At 46.9% G+C, this 23,266-nt stretch overlaps 1 protein-coding gene across 2 annotated transcripts in view; it reads left to right on the plus strand.

Annotated features, from left to right (window-relative positions):
- The window catches only part of bbs9 (Bardet-Biedl syndrome 9), a 597,963-nt gene that overhangs the window by 17,882 nt on the left and 556,815 nt on the right, over positions 1–23,266 (plus strand). For both annotated transcript variants that reach the window (XM_072466853.1, XM_072466854.1), the window contains exons 4-7: positions 3,059–3,123; positions 4,865–4,978; positions 16,542–16,716; positions 18,855–18,939. In XM_072466853.1, the coding sequence (XP_072322954.1) occupies positions 3,059–3,123; positions 4,865–4,978; positions 16,542–16,716; positions 18,855–18,939 (439 nt within the window). The remainder of the gene's footprint in view (positions 1–3,058; positions 3,124–4,864; positions 4,979–16,541; positions 16,717–18,854; positions 18,940–23,266) is intronic.

The following is a 23,266-nucleotide window of genomic DNA, read 5'->3' on the forward strand; positions in this document are numbered from 1 at the left end:
TGAGTGTCCGTGAGCAGGTTATTGGTGAGTAAGTGCCGCTTGATAGCACTGTTGATGTCTCCTTCCATCACTTTGCTGATGAGGGAGAGTAGACTGATAGGGTGGGAATTGGCTGGGTTGGATTTGTCCTGTTTCTTATGTACAGGACACACCTGGGCAATTTTCCACATTGCCAGGTAGATGCCAGTGTTGTAGCTGTACTGGAACAGCTTGGCTAGGGGTGCGGCAAGTTCTGGAGCACAAGTCTTCAGTACTATTGCCGGGATATTGTCAGGCTTTGCAGTATCCAGTGTCTTCAGCCGTTTCTTGATATCACGTGGAGTGAATCGTATTGGCTGAAGACTGAAATCTGTGATGCTGGGGACCTCCGGAGGAGATCGAGACGGATCATCCACTCGGCACTTCCGGCTGAAGATTGTTGCGAATGCCTCAGCCTTGACTTTTTGCACAAACGTGCTGGGTTCCTCCATCATTGAAGATGGGGATATTTATGGAGCCTTCGCCTCCACTGAGTTCAATTCTCCACCACCATTCACAGCTGGATGTGGCAGGACTACAGAGCTCAGATCTGATGTGCTCATTGTGGAATCGCTTAGCTCTGTCTATTACTTGCTGCTTATGCTGTTTGGCACACAAGGAGTCTTGTGATGTAGCTTCACCAGGTTGACACCTCATTTTTCGGTTTGCCTGGCATGCTCTCCTGCACTTTTCATTGAACCAAGGATGATCCGCTGGCTTGCTGGTAACGGCAGAGTGGGGGATATGCTGGGCCATGATTATGGTTGAATAGAAATTTGCTGCTGCTAATGGCCCACAGCGCCTCATGGATGCCCAGTCTGGAGTTGCTAGATCTGTTTGAAGTCTATCCCATTTAGTACGGTGGTAGCGCCACACAACATGATAGAGGGTATCCTCAATGTGAAGATGGGTCTTTGTCTCCACAAGGACTCTGCAGTGGTCACTTCTACCGATACTGTCATGGACATCTGCACTGCAGCAGGCAGATTGATGAGATGAGGTCAAGTATATTTTTCCCTCTTGTTGGTTCCCTCACCAGCTGCTGCAGTCCCAGTTTAGAAGCTATGTCCTATGGTTGTGACCCATGGGTGTGTCATGGGTGGGTCCCGGAGCTGGAGCCATGTGTTGTGGCGTTCCCGATCGCAGGAAGTAGTGCTCGACTGCGCAACCAGCTTTTGAGAATGCCGGCTGCAACCGGCTTTCAGAATGATGGCCGTTCTGCACACGCGTGCCCCTTCAGCAGTGTGAAGGCCCGGAGCCCAGCGACGCAGAATGACTCACCCTGATGTCACCGCACGGACCTAGGAGAAGGTTTTTTTTAAAAATTAAATCACTGAAATCTTTCTCCCTGGAGTGGCGACAGAGAGCAGGTCACGCGTGCTGCACGCTGATGTCATGTGTTCTGGCCGCGAGAGAGATCGCTCCATTTTGCAGCTGCCCGCAGTGCTGGTGGGAGCTCCAGGGCAGCTGGTGGGAGCTCTGGTGAACAACCTATGAAGAAGAAACTGAGAACAGGAGCAAAGCAGCATCAAGATGATTACTTGAGGTGTGGGTTATTAATTGTGCCTCTGCAAATCAGGATTCAACGTTCATGTGTGTCATATGCAGGGAAGCATTGGCAAATAAAAGTTGAAAACCCTCAAATCTTCAAAGATATTTGAAAACTAAACATGGTGAGTTCGAAGACATCAGCTGAAGTCATTATCACAAATGTAACATTAAATAACAAAGCAAGTGAGATCGTGAGGACCGGGCAGGCTCACCTGTCACATTAAAGGTAAGTGAAAATGGTGGGCCGCGAAGGTCGGCCGGCTCGGGCCGCGAAGGTCGGCCGGCTCGGGCCGCGAAGGTCGGCCGGCTCGGGCCGCGAAGGTCGGCCGGCTGGTAAAAATGGGTCCCATGCAAAAAACTTTGAAAAACATTGCTTTAGGACCCGGCCAGCTCGGTCTGTGGTGATACTACCCAGCCACTCTCGGTGATGGACATTGAAGTCCCCCCACCCAGAGCATATTCTTTGCCTTTGCCACCCTCAGTGCTTCCTCCAAGTGGTGTTCAACATGGAGGAGTACTGATTCATCAGCTGATGGTGGCCGGTACGTGGTAATCAGCAGGAGGTTTCTTGCCCATGTCTAACCTGAAGCTGTGAGACTTCATGTGGTCCAGAGTCAATGTTGAGGACTCCCAGGGCACCTCCCTCCCGACTGTATCCCACTGTGCCACCACCTCTGCTGGGCCTGTCCTGCCGGTGAGACAGGACGTACGCAGGAATGGTGATAGTGGTGTCTGGGACATTGTCTGTAAGGTATGATTCTGTGAGTATGACTATGTCAGGCTGTTGCTTCACTCGTTTGTGATACTACTCTCCTGATTTTGGCACAAGCCCCCAGATGTCAGTAAGGACTTTGCAGGGTTGACAGGGCTGGGTATGCCGTTGTTGTTTCCGGTGGCTGGTTCGATACCAGGCGGTCTGTCTGGTTTTATTCCTTTTTTGTGTTTTTGTAGCGGTTGAAAACAACTGAGAGGCTTGTTAGGGCCATTTCAGAGTCAACCACATTGCTGTGGATCTGGAGTCACATGTAGGCCAGACCAGGTAAGGATGGCAGATTTACATTAAAGGACAGTGAACCAGATGGGATTTTATGACAATTGATACTTTTAATTCCAAATATTTCACTGAATTTAAATTCCACCACCTGCTGTGGAATTGGAAGCTGGGTCAGCAGATCATTATCCTGAGTCTCTGGATTACTAGTCCAGTGGCAATACCACTATGCCACCACCTCCTCAAGTAGCGCATGAGCCCAGAAATGTTGAATAATTGAGACAGTGTGGGATAAGTTAGATAGAAAGAGTTTTGGAAGGCCTCCCACCCACCCTATCTCTGTGAACTGCCCAAATCTTAAATTGCTCTTCCCCCAAGTTTCCAAATATTCACCTCTGGCCTCTTGTGCATTCCCTCTGTTTTCCCCTGATGAGTATATATATATTTTTTGTAGCCTTGAGATCTTTTGTAGTTAAATAAGTTTGTTTATTCTTTCAGAGGTACAGAACTACTCCACTTGGCTGTTTTGCATCCAAGAAAGCTGTCTGTCTATGCTTTCTCAGGTAGTACACACCTTTTTACATTTTACCTTGCTTGCATGAGAACTTCTATCTTTTATCTTACAATTATATGTTATTGATTTTCTTTGAGTTGTCATGTAGTCACATTGTTCTTCGATTGACTGTGCTCCTTGTAGATCTGTTCAGAAACCCGGAAATTGGTAGATTTAATTCCGAAGTTTGAATTTTGAGAACAGACTGCATTATGGTCCCATGAAGCACAATCTGCTTTCTCAGTAAAGTCAGACAACAAATTCATTGTAATTTCTCAGGCTCTTGAATAACCTAAACATACTTGACCTCTGATCCACATTTAGATTGCATTGTCGTTCATTAACCAAAAAATAAGGGCAGATCTCAGTGTGGAGTAATCACAATAAAGCATGAGAATAATGAATTGATTTCTTGGTACACCTAAAATATTAGAATATTACGTTTGTTTCGGGGCAGAGTAAATGCAGGGGATAGGCATGTACAGTTCTTTAGCCAAGGGTGGAGCCATTTTCATGAACCAAGATGTGATTGAATGCAGGGTTTTTTTGATGTAACAAGAAAATGAAATTTGGGTGTTACATTATTGCATCAAAAACATTTCAATCCGAGTTTTCTCAATAGTTTACTCTGGGTTTTTGCTTCATGCTCCGATCATACATGTCTCTGGGCACAAATACACAAGAACTTCCACCCCAGCATCTTCCGGTGTATAGAAAGTCAAAACCTAAAGCCTTCTAATATGGTATAGAAGGTGTGATTGAATAACAATACTTTGTGATAAAGATTCACTTACCATCCTAATTAGTTTTATTTGTGTAATTTGAAGTGCTTCATGAATCTGCTATGAAAATAACTGAATATCCAGCCTCCAATCAGGTCTTGTAACCTGGTAGTGCGATTGTACGGTGAAGGGATGTGAATAAAAGTTTTACATAGTTAATAAAAAATAACTATACTTATTGAACTGTAGAAATGGAGCATAGTTCACTTCAGTGCAGATATTTCATTACATCAGGAAGACCTGTTCAACATAAACGTGAGCTGAAAATCAAAAGTAAGCTCAATATATACGACAATGTTCCCGTTGTTGTTTCTTTAGGACTATGATACCTGGACAATCTGAAGATATTATGTCAAAGACCATGCGACCTTCCACTCTCTATCATCAGGAACAGTAGATTGCAATGCTATATCCAAGGTCCTGGCTGTTGCAGGTCAAGGGTCAGCTGAGATGATCTGTAATGTGTTGGGGATTTTTGCAGGGCTGCCCAAAACTGTAGCTGAAAAAGAACAAAAACTTTAAACGTGTTCAAGGACTCGCTGAAAAGGAAACTAAAGAATAGTCAGATCAAGGTGTATTCCTCTTGAAAAGTGTATGTGCGTTGAAGCAGCTCAGAAGGAAAGGGAAGAAAGCTAAGAAAAGATCGAACAAAAATGTTAATTGAGCTACAGTAACATTCTGATGAATTTTACTGATTGTGATGAAATTTGGCTCATACATATTGAGTCCATGTGCAATATAAGAGCTCATGAAAGTATACCAACCTCGTGCCACAAGCCATCATCTGATCACAATCCCATTATTAATCAAAAGCCAATCAACTGGGGTGTTGGTGGGAAGGGTGGAAGTGACTCTTGCTTATGTAGAGATTGCTGACTTGGGCCTGCTATCATTTGCATTGTGCCTGTTTTTTTAGTCAATGGCCTGTTGCTTAAAGCCTTCCTTTTGCCTTTTTATTTTTGTTGACAGGAACTATGGGTACAGTTGAACATGGAAATCAGTACCAGCTCAAACTAATGTATGAGCACAATCTTCAACGTACAGCTTGCAACCTAACGTTTGGAGGTTTTGGAGGAGTAAAAGGTAAGGATCCTTCCTGCCGTAGGAAACTGTTTTCCACGTTTTCTGGATGGCTGTGAAAGTTGCACAATAATCAAAGGAATGAAAACCAGGCACTTTGTATAACAGGCTGTTTATCTCCAATTTCAGATTTCTGCATGGTATGGCAAATGGAAATATGTCCCTCTATGTCCATAATATGAAATAAGCTGAAAAATGCATTTTGTTGAAGCTTTTTGTCTTGCACTGATCAGGACGATCAGAAGAATGCCAATGTCAGGGGAAATAACTGTGAGTAGGGGCAGGGCTGGAGGCCATTTTGGAGGGCAATGGGCCTACAAAATTGGCGGGTGGGGCAGATATGCCCCGTGGGGCGGTCTTGGCTGACAGGAGGGGGAAGGGGTTTGGAGACCCTCAGTCCAAATGGTAACGTGGAAAGTGCAGGGGTTGGGCAGGCCGGTGAAGAGGGCGAGCTGATGATGTGCTGCTGAGGGTGAAGGACTACGTTAGGCTTTGGAAATGTTGGGTGAGTCAGGTGTTTCACTTGGGCTTTGATAGCAGGGCCCGGGGGTGGGTGGATAGTAGTAGTGGTGCAGTTGGATAAGAGAGTTAGGTTTCAGATGGTGAAGGTGGTGGCAGATCAAGGGGGGTAGCTACGTTATAGTAACGGGTGCTTTGGAGGGGAGGTTGGTGGTGTTGGTTAGTGTGTATGCCCCGAATTGGGATGATGTCCGGTGAATGAAGAGGATGTTGGCGGCTATCCTGAGCCTGGATACGCATCAGTTAATTTTAGGTGGGGACTTAAACAGTGTTGCACCCGAGGGTAGATTGATTTAAACCGCGCTTGTTGACCCCTGTGGGAGGAGCGAGGGTGTTGGCAGCGTTCATGAAGGAGCTTTTGTATCCAGGCGGGAGGGAATATTCCTCCTTTTTGCCAGAGCTTAATGTGTACTCGAGGATTGATTTCTTTATTATGCAGAGGTCGTCGTTGTCGGGGTGAGGGAAGCGGAATACTCAGCGATCGTTATTTCAGGTCATGCTCCGCACCTGGTGGATGTGGTCTTGGAGAAGGGGCCCTCACAGAGGCTGGCGTGGAGGATGGATGTGGGGCTGCTTGTGGATCCGAGTTTTTGTGTGAGGATGGCAAAGGAGATTGAAGATTATGTGGGGTTCAATAAGAATGGGGAGGACTCGCCGTTGGTGGCATGGGAGGGCCGAAGGCTGTGGTAAGGTGTGAGATCATCTCATATAAGGCGCAAATGGCTAGGGAGGCAAGAGAGGAGAGGCAGCAGCTGGTAGACAAAATGTTGGAAATGGATGAAAAGTATGTGGAAGATCCCACTCTGGATCTTTTGGCCAGTACAAAGGAACTGCAGGCGCGCTTTGACCTTTTGTCCACAGGGAAAGCATGGTACACCAGTCGAGGTGGGCAATGAGTGTGGTGTACAAAAGGGTAAGCAGTTATCCTCGAATGTGCGGTGCTTGTTAAATGTGGTGTTCTCCCCATCAGAAGGGAGGGAGCAGGTGGTGGTGGTGGCGTTGGATGCAGAGGAGGCGTTTGAGCCAGTAGAGTGGGATTATTTGTTTGCGGTGTTGGAATGGTTTGTGGCGTCAGTCAAGTTGTTACGTAAGGAACCAAAGGCGAGTGTTCGTATGAATGAGGTGAACCCGGGATATTTTCACCTATGTCCCGTCCCCCCCCCCTCCCTTTTGTTTGTGCTGACGATTTTGGTCTTGGCCATTGCGTTGAGGAGCTTGGATAAGTGGTGGGGGATAGTGAGTGGGGCTGGTGTTGGAGCATAGAGTCCTTGCATGCTTATGATCTTTTATTGTACATTTCCAACCGGTTCCTACGGTGGGGGATATAATGGGGCTGCTTAATCGATTTGGGGCTTTCTTGGGTATAAATTGAATTTGGAGAAGAGCGAGTGTCATTTGGTCTCCCAGCCGGGGATGGGGGCTGAGTCAGGGGGGGTTGCCATTTCCTGCGGCAATTACTCCGGGTAAGGGGGGTGCAGGTGGCTCAGGGTTAGGCCTGGCTCCGTAAATTGAGTTTTAAAAGCCTGGTGGGTATGGTCAAGACGGATTTGTTGAGGTTGGTCAGGCTCCCCCATCATTGGGAGGCTGAGTGCAGGCGGTAAACCGCGGTTTCGCTTTGTCGCCCCGCTCCCCGGCACAGTATTTTACTGGTGGTCTTGCCGGAAGCGTTTTTATGGGGGTGGAATGGTTGATTTTGTCGTTTGTCTGGGCAGGGAAGGTGGCGAGAATTCGGAAGACGTTGCTTCATGAAAGGGCGACACTCAGGGGATTTGCTGCTGCATTGTTAATGGGTGGCGTTGGGATGGGTGATATTATTCTTCGGGTTATAGTGGGGCTGGTTGGTGAGGGGGGGGGGTGGTCTTTTGTCATTCTTTTCATTGGGGGTGTTTTGTTTTATGTATAAAATGTTAACAGCAGAATAAAAAAATATCTTTTTTTAAAAGAGTGCTGATTGGTTGGCAAGTGGACTCTGGTAAAAGTGTTGCGATGGAAAATTGTAATCTTAAGATTGTCAGTTGGGTTTGCAGTGTGGCATATTTGCCTGTACTGTCAACTTCATATATTAATACATAGGGCCCTGTTCTAATACAGGTCTAATACAGGTCGGGAATATACAGTGAATGGTAGAACCCTCAAGAGTATCGACAGTCAGAGAGATCTAGTTGTACAGGTCCACAGGTCACTGAAAGGGGCAACTCAGGTGGAGAAGGTAGTCAAGAAGGCATACGGCATGCTTGCCTTCATTGGCCGGGGCATTGAGTATAAGAATTGGCAAGTCATGTTGCAGCTGTATAGAACCTTAGTTAGGCCACACTTGGGGTATAGTGTTCAATTCTGGTCGCCACACTACCAGAAGGATGTGGAGGCTTTAGAGAGGGTGCAGAAGAGATTTATCAGGATGTTGCCTGGTATGGAGGGCATTAGCTATGAGGAGAGGTTGAATAAACTCGGTTTGTTCTCACTGGAACAACGGAGGTTGAGGGGCGACCTGATAGAGGTCTACAAAATTATGAGGGGCATAGACAGAGTGGATGGTCAGAGACTTTTTCCCAGGGTAGAGGGGTCAATTACTAGGGGGCATAGGTTTAAGGTGCGAGGGGCAAGCTTTAGAGGAGATGTACGAGGCAGGTGTTTTACACAGAGGGTAGTGGGTGCCTGGAACCCGCTGCCGGAGGAGATGGTGGAAGCGGGGACGATAGTGACGTTTAAGGGGCATCTTGACAAATACATGAATAGGATGGGAATCGAGGGATACGGATCCCGGAAGTGTAGAAGATTTTCGTTTGGACGGGCAGCATGGTCGGCGCAGGCTTGGAGGGCCAAAGGGCCTGTTCCTGTGCTGTACTTTTCTTTCTTCTTTATTTGTTCTTTGTTTACGGACTGAAGGAACATCTACGAACATCATGCCTATTTCAGCTGAACAAAATAATTGATTTTTAAAATAAATTTCTTTTTTTTCAATTAAGGGGCAATTTAATGTGGCTATCCCCCCTACCCTGCACAACGTTTTGGGTTGTGGGAGTGAGACCCACGCAGATACTGTGAGGATGTGCAAACTCCACACAGGAAAGAATCATTGGGTACTCTAAATTTATGAAAAAAAGAGTTGAGTTGAAAGAATGCAACCTAGAAATAGGGAGCGTTTCACAGAAACTGGTGGAACAGGAACATGATTTAAATTTAGATTTATTTTCACGTGTACCGAGGTACAGTTAAAAATATTATTCTGCGCACAGTCCTGGACGATCGTTCCTTTTGTGGATGGAGGCAAAGACGCCACGAGAGGAGGGCAGCACAGTGGTTAGCACTATGGCTTCACAGCGGCAGGGTCCCAGGTTCGATTCCCCGCTGGGTCACTGTCTGTGCGGAGTCTGCACGTTCTCCCCATGTCTGCGTGGGTTTCCTCCGGGTGCTCCGGTCTCCTCCCACAATGTAAATACATAGACACAGGCATCGGGTGAAGCATACGGAGTGTATGTAGTACTACACAGTAGAGAAGATGCATGCAGAGATCAGTTCAGTCCATAAGAGGGTCATTCAGGAGTTTGATAACAGCGGGGAAGAAGTTGTTTTTGAATCCGTTATTACGTGTTGTCAGACTTCTGTTTCTTCGGCCCGATGGATAACCCGGGTGGGAGGGATCTTTGCTTATGTTGCCCGCTTTCCCACTGTAGCGGGAGGTGTAGACCGAGTCAATGGATGGGATGCGGGTTCACGCGATGGACTGGACTGTGTTCACGACTCTCTGTAGTTTCTTACAGTCTTGGGACGAGCAGTTGCCATACCAGGCTGTGATGCAGCCAGATAGGATGTATCTGTAAAAATTGGTGAGAGTGATTGTAGATATGCTGAATTTCCTTGGTTTCCTGAGGAAGTATAGGTGCTGTTGTGCTTTCCTGGTCGTAACGTTGATGTAGGTCTACCAGGACAGATTGTTGGTGATGCGCACACCCAGGAATTTGAAACTGTCAACCATCTCAGTCAGGGGTGTGTACGACCTGAAGTCAATGACCAGCACCTTAGTTTGGCTGACGTTGAGGGAGAGATTGTTGTTGTTACACCACCCCACTCGGTTCCCTTCTCTTCCTCCTGTGCTCTGACTCATCATTGTTTGAGATCCAACCCACTACGGTCGTGTCATCGAAGGGAGATTACAGGAATGGGTCCCAAATGAAAACACAGAAAAATGCGAAAACCAGGGAGTGGGACTGAAGCAAGTTCCAAGAGCTTCTAGTCAAAGGAAGCAAACAATCTGGAAAAGGTCTTGTTAAATGAAGTTAAGAGTGAGGAGCAGAGAGAGATCCCAAAAAGACAAAGCTGCAAAAAGCAGACGGAAAACGGAATAGGATTGAAAGAATCCAGAAATCCAAGATCGTTACTCTTTCCTACGGGATTGTGGGACCGTGGTGTTCTGTTGGCACGGCTGGGTACCTTAGAGAATGCATGTGACAATCCAGGGCAGAGGAATACCGGAAGGAGAGGTTGAAAATCTGGAGGTTAATCTCCCGGGTGCCATCATGAAAATATTGTTGGGATGAAGTGTATTCTAATTAATCTTTTCTTGTTTAATAAATGTTTTATTCTTTTGTTAAAAGTTATCATGTCTTTTGACAGGGTGGAGTGGAGGTACCTGTTCGAAGTTCTGGAGAGGTTCGGTCTTGGGCCAAAATTGTTTTCATGGGACGAAAGAGAAAATGCTGGAAAATCTCAGCAGGTCTGGCAGCACCTGTAGGGAGAGAAAAGAGCTAACGTTTCGAGTCCAGTGACTCTTTGTCAAAGCTCTGATGTACAAACTCGAATTGTTAGCTCTTTTCTCTCCCTACAGACACTGCCAGACTTGCTGAGACAAGTAGGCTTCAAATGAAGTTACTGTGAAAAGCCCCTAGTCACCACATTCCGGCACCTGTTCGGGGAGGCTGGTACGGGAATTGAAGCGTGCTGCTGGCCTGCCTTGGTCTGCTTTAAAAGCCAGTGATTTAGCCCAGTGCTAAACCAGCCCCTAGGGGGTCCCTGCTTCACAAATTGAATTTCACAAGTTTGGTGGAAGAGGTTAAATCCGATCTGTAATAATGGGGCAACCTTCCTCTGTGCCTGGATAGAGTTCAATCTATCCAAATGAATATTCTTACAAGGTTTTTTTTTCTTTCATTGTCTTCCTATTTTCCTCTGTGAAGCTATTTTTGGAAGGGTCAATAGTTGATTTCATCTTTTATGTGGAGCGGGCAAGACTCTGAGGATCTGTAGGGATAGGCAGTTTGGGGGGCCCCAGCATTGCCAAATTTGCTTTATTGTTATTGGACGGCCAACGCTAAGAAGGTCCTGGGATGGTCCAGTCACCCACATTCCGAATGGGGTCATGTAGGGGGTCTAGCCTCGGTGTGCTGGTGACAGCATCACTTCCGTTTTCTCCTAGGTACTCCTCGAATCCGGTGGTCGTATCTACTTTGAGGATATGGAGACAATCCAGGCAGCATTTTAAGCTTGGAGCCGTGTCAAGACTGACCCCCATCTGCCAATCATTTATTTAGCTGTCGAGACTGGACGCAACGTTTGGGGTGTGGGAAGGGAAGGGGTTGGAGAGATTCTGGGATCTTTGATTTGATTTGATTTATTATTGTCACGTGTAATAGTATGCAGTGAAAAGTGTTGTTGCTTGCATGCTATACAGACATCACATACTGTACATAGGGAGGGAAGGAGAGACTACAGAATGTAATGTTACAGTCATAACTGGGATGTAGAGAAAAGATCAACTTAATACGAGGTAGGTCCATTCAAAAGTCTGATGGCAGTAGGGAAGAAGCTGTTCTTGAGTCGGTTGGTACGTGACCTCAAACTTTTGTATCTGTTTCCTGACAGAAGAAGGTGGAAGAGTGTTTGTCCAGGGTGTGTGGGATCCTTAATTATGCTGGTTACCTTTCCAAGGCAGCGGGAATTATAGATAGAGTCAATGGATGGGAGGCTGGTTTGCGTGATGGACTGGGCTACATTCACCAGATAAGGAATTTTATGTGGGTGGATTTCCCAACATTTCCTGAGGCACTACGGGTGTCTCTGTTGGAAAGGATACTTTCGCTGGTGTGGTCGGAAGAGAGCAGCACGTCTGGTATTTATGGGCGAATTGTGTCTGAGGACTCAGATTTGCCGGATGGTGTGAAGCTGAAGTAGAAGAGGGAGCTGGGGCCCATAGTGGGTGATGAGGTGTGGAGTGAGGCCCTTTGCAGGGTGAACTCCACATCTTCATGTGCGGCGCTGATTCTAATCCAGTTTAAGGCAGTGCACAGGGTGCACCCTCACCAAAACTAAGATGAGGTTATTTCCAGAGGTAGAAGATGGTGCGAGCGGTGTTCTGGGGGGCTGGCCAATTGCACACACATGTCTGGTCTTACCCCAAGATGGTAAACATTTGTGTCTCCTTCTTCAACACCGTGTCGATGATTCCGAATGTCGAGCTGGAGCTTTGTCCTCTGCTGGCTATTTCTGGGGTGTCGGACTTGCCGGAGGGAAGTGAAGGCAGATATCCTTGCCTTCGCCTTGCTGATTGCCCGGAGGAGATTTCTGGAATGGAGGTCGTCTCTGCCCATCGCCTAGGTGTGGTTGGGGGACCTAATGGACCCTTGTACCTGGAGGAAGTCAAGTTCACCGTCGGGGTGGGATGGAGGGTTTTACCGGAGATGGTAGCCATTCATTACCTACTTTAAGGAATCAATCACCGGCAGTTGCTGGGGAGTTTGGGGGGGGGGGGAGGGGGGGGGGGGGGGGGAGGTGGTCTGGGGCTGTTATGTAAATGGAGAGAGTGTTCATTTGAAGGGTCAGTGCAGACTCGATGGGCTGAATGGACTCCTGCACTGTAGGGATTTTACAATTTTCTAATTTGCATGTCATACTTTTGCAGTGAAATGTCCTTCTTAAGGCTATTGCACACAGTAACTGCTTTTATATTTGTGTGAAGTGACTTTGCCATCTTCATATTTCAAAATTTATAGCAGTTTCAAGGGCTTGTGAAAATATGACATCTGCTATTCTCATTAGGTGAACTAAGAGAAAACATCTGGACAGATGCTTGAAAAGACTGTAGCTTGTCAAGCGTACATTTCCATGTGGAATTGACTTGACGTTGTGTATATTAGAATCAAAATGCAGGAAATATCACTAACTTGCATTTCCATGCCCTGAATATCATGCTGCAATATTAAATGATTGTGGCAGGTATATATTTGGTTTATAACTTAGATAAACATTACTGTGGTACTGTGGCCCCTTTAAGGGGATGGGCTGCACAGACCACGTGTCGACCTGGGGCCAATCGCGTGGGGAATTTGCGCAGGACCTTGGGCAGGGAGCTGCAGTGTTAATACCTGTAGTATAGTGTCCTGTGCCTGTCATCTAACTGCCTTTGCCTTTCATCAATAAACCTCTTTGTTATCGATTGGAAGCCGCCGGTGTCCGTCTCGAGCTACCATACTGGCGACGAGGTCAAAGTTTTCAATCGCAGCCGAAAGTTGTCATGAATTGCGGGGAGAAGGAAAGAACAGCTGAGAACATAGAGAAGCTCCAGGAAGAGTCGGAATCATTTAAACTGAGAGTGAAAATGTCTATCAACGTAAAACTAGACCTATTGGACCAAGGGGTTAAGTCATGGAGTCAGTACATCGAACGACTCCTGTTCTTCTTTACCGCAAACGAGTTCACAAGTGAGGACAAGCAAGAGGTGATAGTTTTGACAGTTTATGGGCCCCAAAAGTATAATTTGATTTGGAACCTCACATCCCCGGAGGCACCCGACTCGAAGATCGTTGATCAGATAGTGGAATTGGTGAAAGAGCTTTATAAGCCAAGGCACTTGATTATCCTCCAATGTTATAAGTTTAACTCTGCAGTGAGGGACCTTGAAGAGTCTGTCTCCGCTTCACAGCCAGGCTTCACCAGCTTGCTGAGGGAAATGGGGCTGCACTTAGTGACATGTTGCGTGACTGGCTGGTTTGTGGGATCCATAACCTTAGTATCCAGAAGAAGCTTCTTCTGGCAGTGACGACCGTTATGTTGGAAAAGGCGATCGAGATAGCTCAGGCAATGGAGTGCGCCAATAAAGGCTCCACGGATCAACAAAGCATGGCTGTAGGGAAGCTGAACCTGAACCAAGTATGGGGTGGTCTGGTCACTAGGTCAGTGGCAGGATCAACAAGCATAGCTCAGAGCCAGGCACGGTCTTCGATACAGGACCGGAACCCGAGGAGGGGGAAGGAATCGAAGCGTCAAAGTGAATTCAAGGTGGACCGATGTTGCGGGAGGGGCCATCCCCAGGACACATGCAACGAGTAGGAATTAGGGCAGCACGGTAGCACAGTGGTTAGCACAGTTCCTTCAGAGCTTCAGGGTCCCAGATTCGATTCCCGACTTGGGTCAGTGTCTGTGCGGGATCTGCATGTTCTCCCCGTGTTTGCGTGGGTTTCCTCCAGGTGCTCCGCTTTCCACCCACTGTCCAAAGATGTGCAGGTTAGGTGGCGGTGTGGGCTTAGGTAGGGTGCTCTTTCGGGGCGGCACGTGGCGCAGTGGTTAGTACCAAGACTAGGTGCTGAGGACCCGGGTTCGAATCCCGGCCCTGGGTCACTGTCTGTGTGGAGTTTGCACATTCTGTGTCTCCCTGTGTCTGCGTGGGTTTAACCCCCACAACCCAAAGATGTGCTGGATAGGTGGATTGGCCACGCTAAATTGCCCCTGAATTGGAAAAAAAACCTAAAAATAATTGTGTACTCTAAATTTAGAAAAAAAAGGTAGGGTGCAGACTCGATGGGCCAAATGGCCTCTTTCTGCACTTTAAATTCTATGATTATCTGTGAATGGGTCCTTTTCAAATTGGCAGGCAGTAACTAGTGGGGTACCACAGGGATCGGTGCTGGGACCCCAGCTATTCACAATATATATTAATGATTTGAATGAGGGAATAAAATGTAGCATCTCAAAGTTTGCAGATTATACCAACTTGGGTGGGAGGGTGAACTGTGATGAGGATGCAGGGATCCTACAGCATAATCTGGACAGGTTGGGCGAGTGGGCAAACCAATGGCAGATGCAGTATAATTTGTATAAGTGTGAGGTTATTCACTTTGGAAGCAAAAACAGGAAAGCAGATTACTACCTGAATGGTTGTAAATTGGGAGAGGGGAGTGTGCAGTGGGACCTGGGTGTCCTTGCGCACCAGTCGCTGAAGGTAAACATGGAGGTGCAGCAGGCGGTAAAGAAGGCTAATGGTATGTTGGCCTTCATTGCGAGAGGTTTCGGGTATAGAAGCAGGGATGTGTTGCTGCAATTATACAGGGCCTTGGTGAGGCCACACCTGGAATATTGTGTGACTGTTTTGGTCTCCTTCTCTGAGGGAGGATGTTCTTCATCTCGAGGGAGTGCAGCAAAGGTTTACCAGACTAATTCCAGGGATGGCGGGACTGTCATATGAGGAGAGATCGACTCGGTTGGGATTGTTCTCGCTGGTGTTCAGAATGAGGGGGGATCTCATAGAGACTTACAAAATTCTAACAGGACGAGACAGGGTCGATTCAGGGGAGATGTTGCCAATGGTCGGTGTGTTTGTCTTTTAATTAAATGAAAGACAAAATAAACCTCTGTACAATAAAGTAAATTAATACGGATAAGAAAAATGTGATGTGTATATACAATTGTTTATAAATATGAGAATGCCAATAAAAAGATTTTTTTAAAATGTCACAGCTCTAATAATATAGTTATGACTTTTTTTAAAACTCTACTGTTCTTTTTAACTGTTATCCGTAACCTCCCCAATAAGTATGTGGAGCATCATATTCTCTTCAGAAGTTCTATCTAGCCTCTTTGTTTGCTCCGGTCCAGCAATCTATGCCAGTAAGTGTGCCTCTGAAACAGTAATTTGAATTTTGCATTTAATTAATTCTGAATTTTAAGAAATAGGTTACAAATTAGGTATATTTCTGACAAATTGCAAAGCATTTTTATATCTGAATTGAATGGCTTGATTCCTCCCTCAAACAAAGTCAGCTAAATGTTACAACAGCCTATCAAGTTAAACTGAGGCATAATTTCTGTGAATAATACAGGTTTTTAATTCAAGCATTGCGATACTGCCCTGGTAAGTCTTTTGTTTAGGGTCATAGACAAACGTAGCTTCAGCCATTTTCAGTGGTCATTGTCCAGTTATTAAAATTTTAGAAATTGGCCATGAGGTGATATAGATATTATATTATAGTGTTGAGGTCTTTGCTACTGACACGCTTTTTCAGTGTAATGCATAGGCTCTCTTCTTAGGCTCGTTTCCTATTGAAGAGCAAGACAGTGGGCCAGTGACATCGATTGCAGAGACCTAGCTCGTAATGCAGGTTACGACTGGTGCCGAACATTGAGTGCATCAGTTACACCACCAGACATTTGTTTATCTTTTATGCTAATCTGTGGTTTATGTTGTAAAAATGTCTTTTAAACAAAAAAGCAAACTTGTACTGAGCACAGTAGACATGGAATGATGTTGATTACAGGGCAGCAAAGAGGAGGTTGGAGTTGGACCACAGAGAGAGAGTGTAATCATCATCTGTCTAACTGTTGTATTATGGCTGGGCTTGCCAGCTTCTAATTCATACACTGGGAAAACGTGACTTTCCATTTCCAACTCCTACAATTCAGTTACAAGCCTCAACTATTTTTTTTTAACTTCCACATCGCCACATCATATTTTTTTTAATAAATCAGTTTTGTCTTCATCTTTTCTATTTCTGACTCTCACTCTCCCTCTTTGTCTTTGACATCTCTCTTTCTCTTTTTTTCCCCCTCTCTCACTCTCTTTCTCACACTCACTGCTTATCCTTAATTCTCTGCAGGTCTTTATGATCTGAAGCTGTCTTCAATGATTTACATTCTGCAGTCTGTAAATGCCTTCCAACCTTCCTTCCTCTCTCCCTCCCTCCCTCCCTCCGTCCCTCGGGAAGACATATTCAACATGACAGTAAAAACACTGGCTATTGTGTTGTGAAATATTATTCCAATGCATTTCTTTTAAACTTAGGTCGAGACTTAATTTGCATTCAGTCTATGGATGGGATGCTGACATTTTTTGAGCAGGAAAGCTTCGCTTTTGGCCGTTTCCTGCCCGGTTGTCTCTTGCCGGGCCCGCTAAAATACAGCTCGAGGACAGACTCCTTCATCACCGTGTCCTCAAGTCGGCAAGTTGAAAACTATAAGTGAGTCCGATATACTTCTTGCCTTTGGTGTAGACAATACATTGAAGAGAGAAATGATCAATTAACCCCAAATGGATTTTCTTTCTACTTTAATGCATAATTAATAATTAATGCATGCAATATGTTTAGGAAAGAATAATGAAGAAAGCGAATCTCCCAGTGTGTGTAACTGTTGTGGTTTGGCCTGGTCTAACTGCAAACATACTTTAGGAAGCTTGCGGTATTGAGAGTAAATTGATTTGGTTATTTTCTTTGTCAGCAGACATAAATTACAACATGAATATTTAATTTTATTAATAATTCTCAATGCATACACTGCCCAAACTCTCCAGTGGTCATACCATTATGGACATATTTCCTTCTCAAAGTCATTTATGTTATGACAATAAAAATATTTGTGAATTTTCTGCCCCTTCAGTCACGTTGTTTCTAAGGGCCAACATGTTATTACCTCCGAACCTCTACTCTAGGTTGAAGGAAATAAAGCCAAACATAAAGAAAGTAGAACAAGTCATTAAAAGAATACCTTATATTTTTTGTGTCTTTCATGTAGAAGATTAGCTTAAAGGGCTATAAATAAAGGGGCTGGTTTAGCACCGTGGGCTAAATAGCTGGCTTGCAATGCCGAACAATGCCAGCAGCGTGGGTTCAATTCCCGTACCGGCCTCCCCGAACAGGCGTCGGAATGTGGCGATTAGGGGCTTTTCACAGTAACTTCATTGAAACCTACTTGTGACAATAAGCGGTTATTATTATATTATTATTGTTAAATACCTGTTGAAATATGAAGTAATTAAATATGAAATGATTTTGCTTTTAGTTCTCACTAAACAGTGTGCTGGGCATCAGAGGAAATAGCCTTTCTGCATCCACTCTATCATATCATTTCAAAACCTCAATTATATCCCTCAACCTTCTCAGCACAGAATACAAGCCACAATTATGCAACGTGGCCTTCTAATTTAATCCTTTAAACACTGGTATAATTCTGGGAAATTGTGTGCAGCACCCTCTCTGAGGTCAGCAATATCCTTCCAGAGGTGTGATGCATTGACCCAAATACAGTGCTCCCCAAGTGTAGTTTGACCAAATGAAGCATCGCTTCCTTCATATTTAAACCCCATTGAGCTAAAATTCAACATTCCATTAACCTTTCTGATTACGCGCTGGGGAACAACAGTTGTCCCATTTCCCAATCCGAGTAAATTCCCTTCATCTGGCCTGCTTCCTACCTCCCAGTGGCCCATGTCATAAAGTTACCTTCTCTTCTATGAGCCAGTAACCTCTTGTGTGTTGCCATATCACAGGAGATTTAACAGAGTGAAATTAGGAGACATTTCTTGATGCCAGGGTTGGGGGTGGTGGGGGTGATTTTGCTGCACAAAGTGTTGCAGGTGGTTGAGATACATAGACATAGAATTTGTAGTGCAGAAGGAGGCCATTCGGCCCATATTGAGTCTGCACCGGCCCTTACAAAGAGCACCCACTCAAGCCCACGTATCTACCCTATCCCCGTAACCCAGCAACCCCCACTTAACCTTTTTGGACACTAAGGGCAATTTATCATGGCCAATCCACCTAACCGCACATCTTTGGACTGTGGGAGGAAACCGGAGCAACCGGAGGAAACCCACGCAGACACGGGGAGAACGTGCAGACTCCGCACAGACAGTGACCCAAGCCAGGAATCGAACCTGGAACCCTGGAACTGTGAAGCAATAGTGCTACTGTGCTGCCCTTACAAACCATTGTATCCTTTAGGGCAAAATTGGATAAATATTTAAAGCCAAGGAAGGATGCTGGGTAATGGGGTCCATTTTAATTGTTCGCTAAGAATTGGCACAGATGTAATCTGTCGCATTTCTGCTTTTTGTGCAGCAGAAGCCTCTGGTTTTCAATTTCGATCTTTAAACATGAATACATGGTGTATAGTGCATTTACTGTTACTGAAAATAGTTCTAAGTCTGTGCCCCACCCCGCGACCAACCCCCTCCAACAACAAGAAATTGCTTTTGAATAGCACCTTGAACCTTAAAAGATACGACAAAACACTTTGGAGGCATAATCAGTAAATTGTTTGTGTGGAGGTTTTTGCTACACTGATTGGAAATAGACATTTATTTGGTCACCCTTATCAGATACCAGGTGCTAGCTGTTGCCACAGATGCCGAAACCAGACAAGATTCTGAGCAGCAGAAGTTAGGATCTGGGAAGAGATTAACGGTAAGGCTTGTGTTTTTAGTTTTATTGCTTTTTGAAAAATCTCAGTGAAGTATCAGGGACTGGTACATGAAGGGTTAATATGGAATTGAGACCAGTGCTGCCCATCAGTAATTTAAAAAAAATATATATATATTTTATTGAAAATTTTTCGATCACAATTTTTTCCCCTTACACATCAAACATAACAAAAAAAGAAAATTTAACAGTGAACAAATGGCTAATCAACATGGTAAACTAATCATTTAACATAAACTAAAACTTTCCACCCTCCCCCCTGGGTTGCTGCTGCTGGTCATCTGTCTTCCCTCTAACGTTCCCCTAGGTAGTCGAGGAATGGCTGCCACCGCCTGGTGAACCCTTGAGCCGATCCTCTCAGGGCAAACTTCATCTGCTCCAGTTTTTTGAACCCCGCCATATCATTTATCCAGGCCTCCAGTCCGGGGGATTTCGCTTCCTTCCACATGAGTAAAATCCTACGCCGGGCTACTAGGGACGCAAAGGCCACAACGTCGGCCTCTTTCGCCTCCTGCACTCCCGGCTCATCCGCAACTCCAAATAAAGCTAGCCCCCAGCCTGGTTTGACCCGGACCTTCACCACCTTCGAAATCACTCCCGTCACTCCCTTCCAATACCCCTCCAGTGCCGGGCACGCCCAAAACATATGTGCGTGGTTTGCCGGGCTTCCGCCGCACCTCCCACATTTGTCCTCCACTCCGAAGACCCTGCTCAACCTTGCTCCCGTTATGTGTGCTCTATGTAGCACCTTGAATTGAATCAGGCTAAGCCTGGCGCACGAGGAAGAGGAATTTACCCTGCTTAGGGCATCAGCCCACATACCCTCCTCTATCTCCTCCCCTAGCTCTTCTTCCCACTTTCCTTTTAATTCGCCCACCAGCTCCTCCCCCTCTTCCCTCATCTCTCGGTATATCTCTGACACCTTGCCCTCCCCGACCCACACCCCCGAAAGCACTCTGTCCTGGATCCCCTGTGCCGGGAGCAGCGGAAATTCCCTCATCTGTTGTCTTGTGAATGCCCTCACCTGCATATATCTAAGGAAGTTTCTCCGGGGCAACTTATACTTTTCCTCCAATGCTCCCAAGCTCGCAAACGTCCCATCTATAAATAAATCTCCCACCCTCCTAATTCCCAACTGGTGCCAGCTCTGAAATCCTCCATCCATCCTTCCTGGGGCAAACCTGTGGTTGTTCCTGATTGGGGACCCCACCAGGGCTCCCCGCGCACCTCTCTGTCGCCTCCATTGTCCCCAGATATTTAATGTTGCTGCCACCACTGGGTTCGTGGTAAACTTTTTTGGTGAGAGCGGTAGCGGCGCCGTCACCAGCGCCTCTAGGCTCGTCCCTTTACAGGACTTTCTCTCCAGTCTTTTCCACGCCGCTCCCTCTCCCTCCAGCATCCATTTACGAATCATTGCCACATTGGGGGCCCAATAGTAGTCGCCCAAATTCGGTAGCGCCAATCCTCCTCTGTCTCTGCTACGTTGTAGGAACCCCCTCCTTACCCTCGGGACTTTCCCTGCCCATACGAAGCTCGTGATGCTCCTGTCTATTTTTTTAAAAAAGGTCTTAGTGATTAGTATAGGGAGACATTGAAATACAAATAAGAACCTCGGGAGGACCATCATCTTAATTGCCTGCACTCTGCCCGCCAACGACAGAGGCTGCATGTCCCACCTCTTGAAGTCCTCCTCCATTTGTTCTACCAATCGTGTCAGATTAAGTCTGTGTAGGGTTCTCCAGCTCCTAGCGATCTGAATCCCCAGGTATCGGAAGTTTCTTTCCACTTTCCTTAGAGGCAGGCCTTCTATCTCTCTACTCTGGTCCCCAGGGTGTATCACAAATAGTTCACTCTTCCCCATGTTAAGCCTATATCCCGAGAAATCTCTGAACTCCCTCAATATCTGCATGACCTCTGTCATCCCCCCACTGGGTCCGTCACATACAGCAGTAGGTCATCTGCGTATAGCGACACTCGGTGTTCTTCTCCCCCTCTAATCACCCCTCTCCATTTCCTGGAGTCTCTCAACGCCATGGCCAGAGGTTCAATTGCCAACGCGAACAACAATGGAGATGGCGGGCATCCCTGTCTTGTTCCCCTATATAGTCGGAAATACTCCGATCTTTGCCGACCCGTGACCACACTTGCCGTTGGGGCCCCATAAAGGAGTTTGACCCAGCTAATAAACCCGTTCCCGAACCCAAACCTCCTTAACACCTCCCATAAGTACTCCCACTCCACCCTATCAAATGCCTTCTCTGCATCCATTGCCGCCACTATCTCCGCCTCCCCCTCCACTGGGGGCATCATTATCACCCCTAATAGTCGTCGCACGTTGACATTCAGTTGTCTCCCCTTTACGAACCCTGTCTGGTCTTCGGGCACCACCCCCGGGACACAGTCCTCTATCCTCGATGCCAGTACCTTTGCCAGCAATTTGGCGTCCACATTCAATAATGAAATAGGTCTATAGGACCCGCACTGCAACGGATCTTTATCCCGCTTCAGAATTAGCGATATCGTCGCCTCCGACATTGTCGGGGGTAAGTCCCTCCTTCCCTGGCCTCATTAAACGTCCTCACCAACAGCAGGGCCAACAAGTCCACGTATTTTCTATAAAATTCACCGGGAACCCGTCTGGTCCCGGAGCCTTCCCTGCTTGCATATTCCCCAGCCCCTTAACAACCTCGTCCACCCCAATCGGTGCCCCCAGGCCTTCCACCTCCTGCTCCTCCACCCTCGGGAACCTCAATTGATCCAGGAACTGCCGCATCCCCTCCTCTCCCTCCGGGGGTTGGGACCTATACAGTCCTTCATAAAAGGTCTTAAACACCTCGTTTATCTTCCCTGCTCTCCGCACCGTAGCTCCCTTTTCGTCTCTAATTCCCCCTATCTCCCTCGCCACTGTCCTCTTTCGCAGCTGATGGGCCAGCATATCTTCCTCCGCTATCTGCTACACTGCTCCTTGCTTCAAATGCTACCCGTTTCCCCACCAAAATGGCCACCCCTCTATTCTTTGCATCTAGCCCTGAGTGGAACACCTGTCCCACCCATCCTTTCCTTAACCTAACTTGGTCCGCCACCTTCAGGTGCGTCTCCTGGAGCATAGCCATGTCTGCCCTTAGTCCTTTCAAGTGCGCGAGCACTCCGGCCCTTTTAATCAGTCCATTCAGGCCTCTCACGTTCCACGTGATCAGCCTCACTAGGGGGCTACATGCCCCCTTCCCGTGTCGACTAGCCATCACCTTCTCTAGGCCAGTCCCGTGTCCTGCCTCCATGCTCCCACTCGCTCCCCAGGCGTCGCATTCCATCCCCGTCCACCCACTCTTTAGCCATTTCCTCTTTGATTTCCGCAGCAGCAACCCAGCTATTCCGCCCCCCCCCCCCCCCCCGCTAGATCCCCTTCTAGCGTGATTGCTCCCCCCATATTACTTCCGCAAGTCAGCTGACTTCAACTGACCCCGGCTACTCCTGCTCCCTCCTTGACCCCCCCGTGTGGGGAACTCCCATCTGCCTTGCGCCTGTCTTCCCGCCATTATCTTTCTGGCGCGGGAACATCCCTATATCTGACCCGCCTCTTGTGGCGCAGCTCCCTTTCCCCTCCCACTCCCATTCCTCATTCTCCGCCTATGTCCCTTCTTTCCCCCCTCACCGGTGCCCACATTTCTTAGTGTCTCCCACCTTCCCAATTTACTTCTCTATTTACTTCTCTATTTACATCGACAATAACATTCCCTACAGTATCAGTCCCTCAGTTCCGATCCAATTTCTCCTCTTTAATAAAGGTCCATGCTTCTTCCGCCGTTTCGAAATAGTGATGTCTCTCCTGGTACGTGACCCATAGTCGTGCCGGCTGCAGCATCCCGAACTTCACCTTTTTGTGTAACACCTCCTTGGCTCGGTTAAAACTCGCCCTCCTTCTCGCCACCTCCGCACTCCAATCCTGGTACACCCGTACCACTGCATTCTCCCATCTGCTACTCCGTACGTTTTTAGCCCATCTCAGGACAGCACGGTAGCATAGCGGTTTATGGGCAGCACGGTAGCATAGCGGTTAGCGCAATTGCTTCACAGCTCCAGGGTCCCAGGTTCGATTCCCGGCTGGGTCACTGTCTGTGCGGAGTCTGCACGTTCTCCCCGTGTGTGCGTGGGTTTCCTCCGGGTGCTCCGGTTTCCTCCCACAGTCCAAAGATGTGCAGGTTAGGTGGATTGGCCATGTTAAATTGCCCTTAGTGTCCAAAATTGCCCTTAGTGTTGGTTGAGTGGGGTTACTGGTTTACTGGGTTATGGGGATAGGGTGGTGTGGGCTTGG

Source organism: Scyliorhinus torazame, chromosome 11 (assembly GCF_047496885.1).
Source record: "Scyliorhinus torazame isolate Kashiwa2021f chromosome 11, sScyTor2.1, whole genome shotgun sequence".
NCBI classification, from domain to species: domain Eukaryota; kingdom Metazoa; phylum Chordata; class Chondrichthyes; order Carcharhiniformes; family Scyliorhinidae; genus Scyliorhinus; species Scyliorhinus torazame.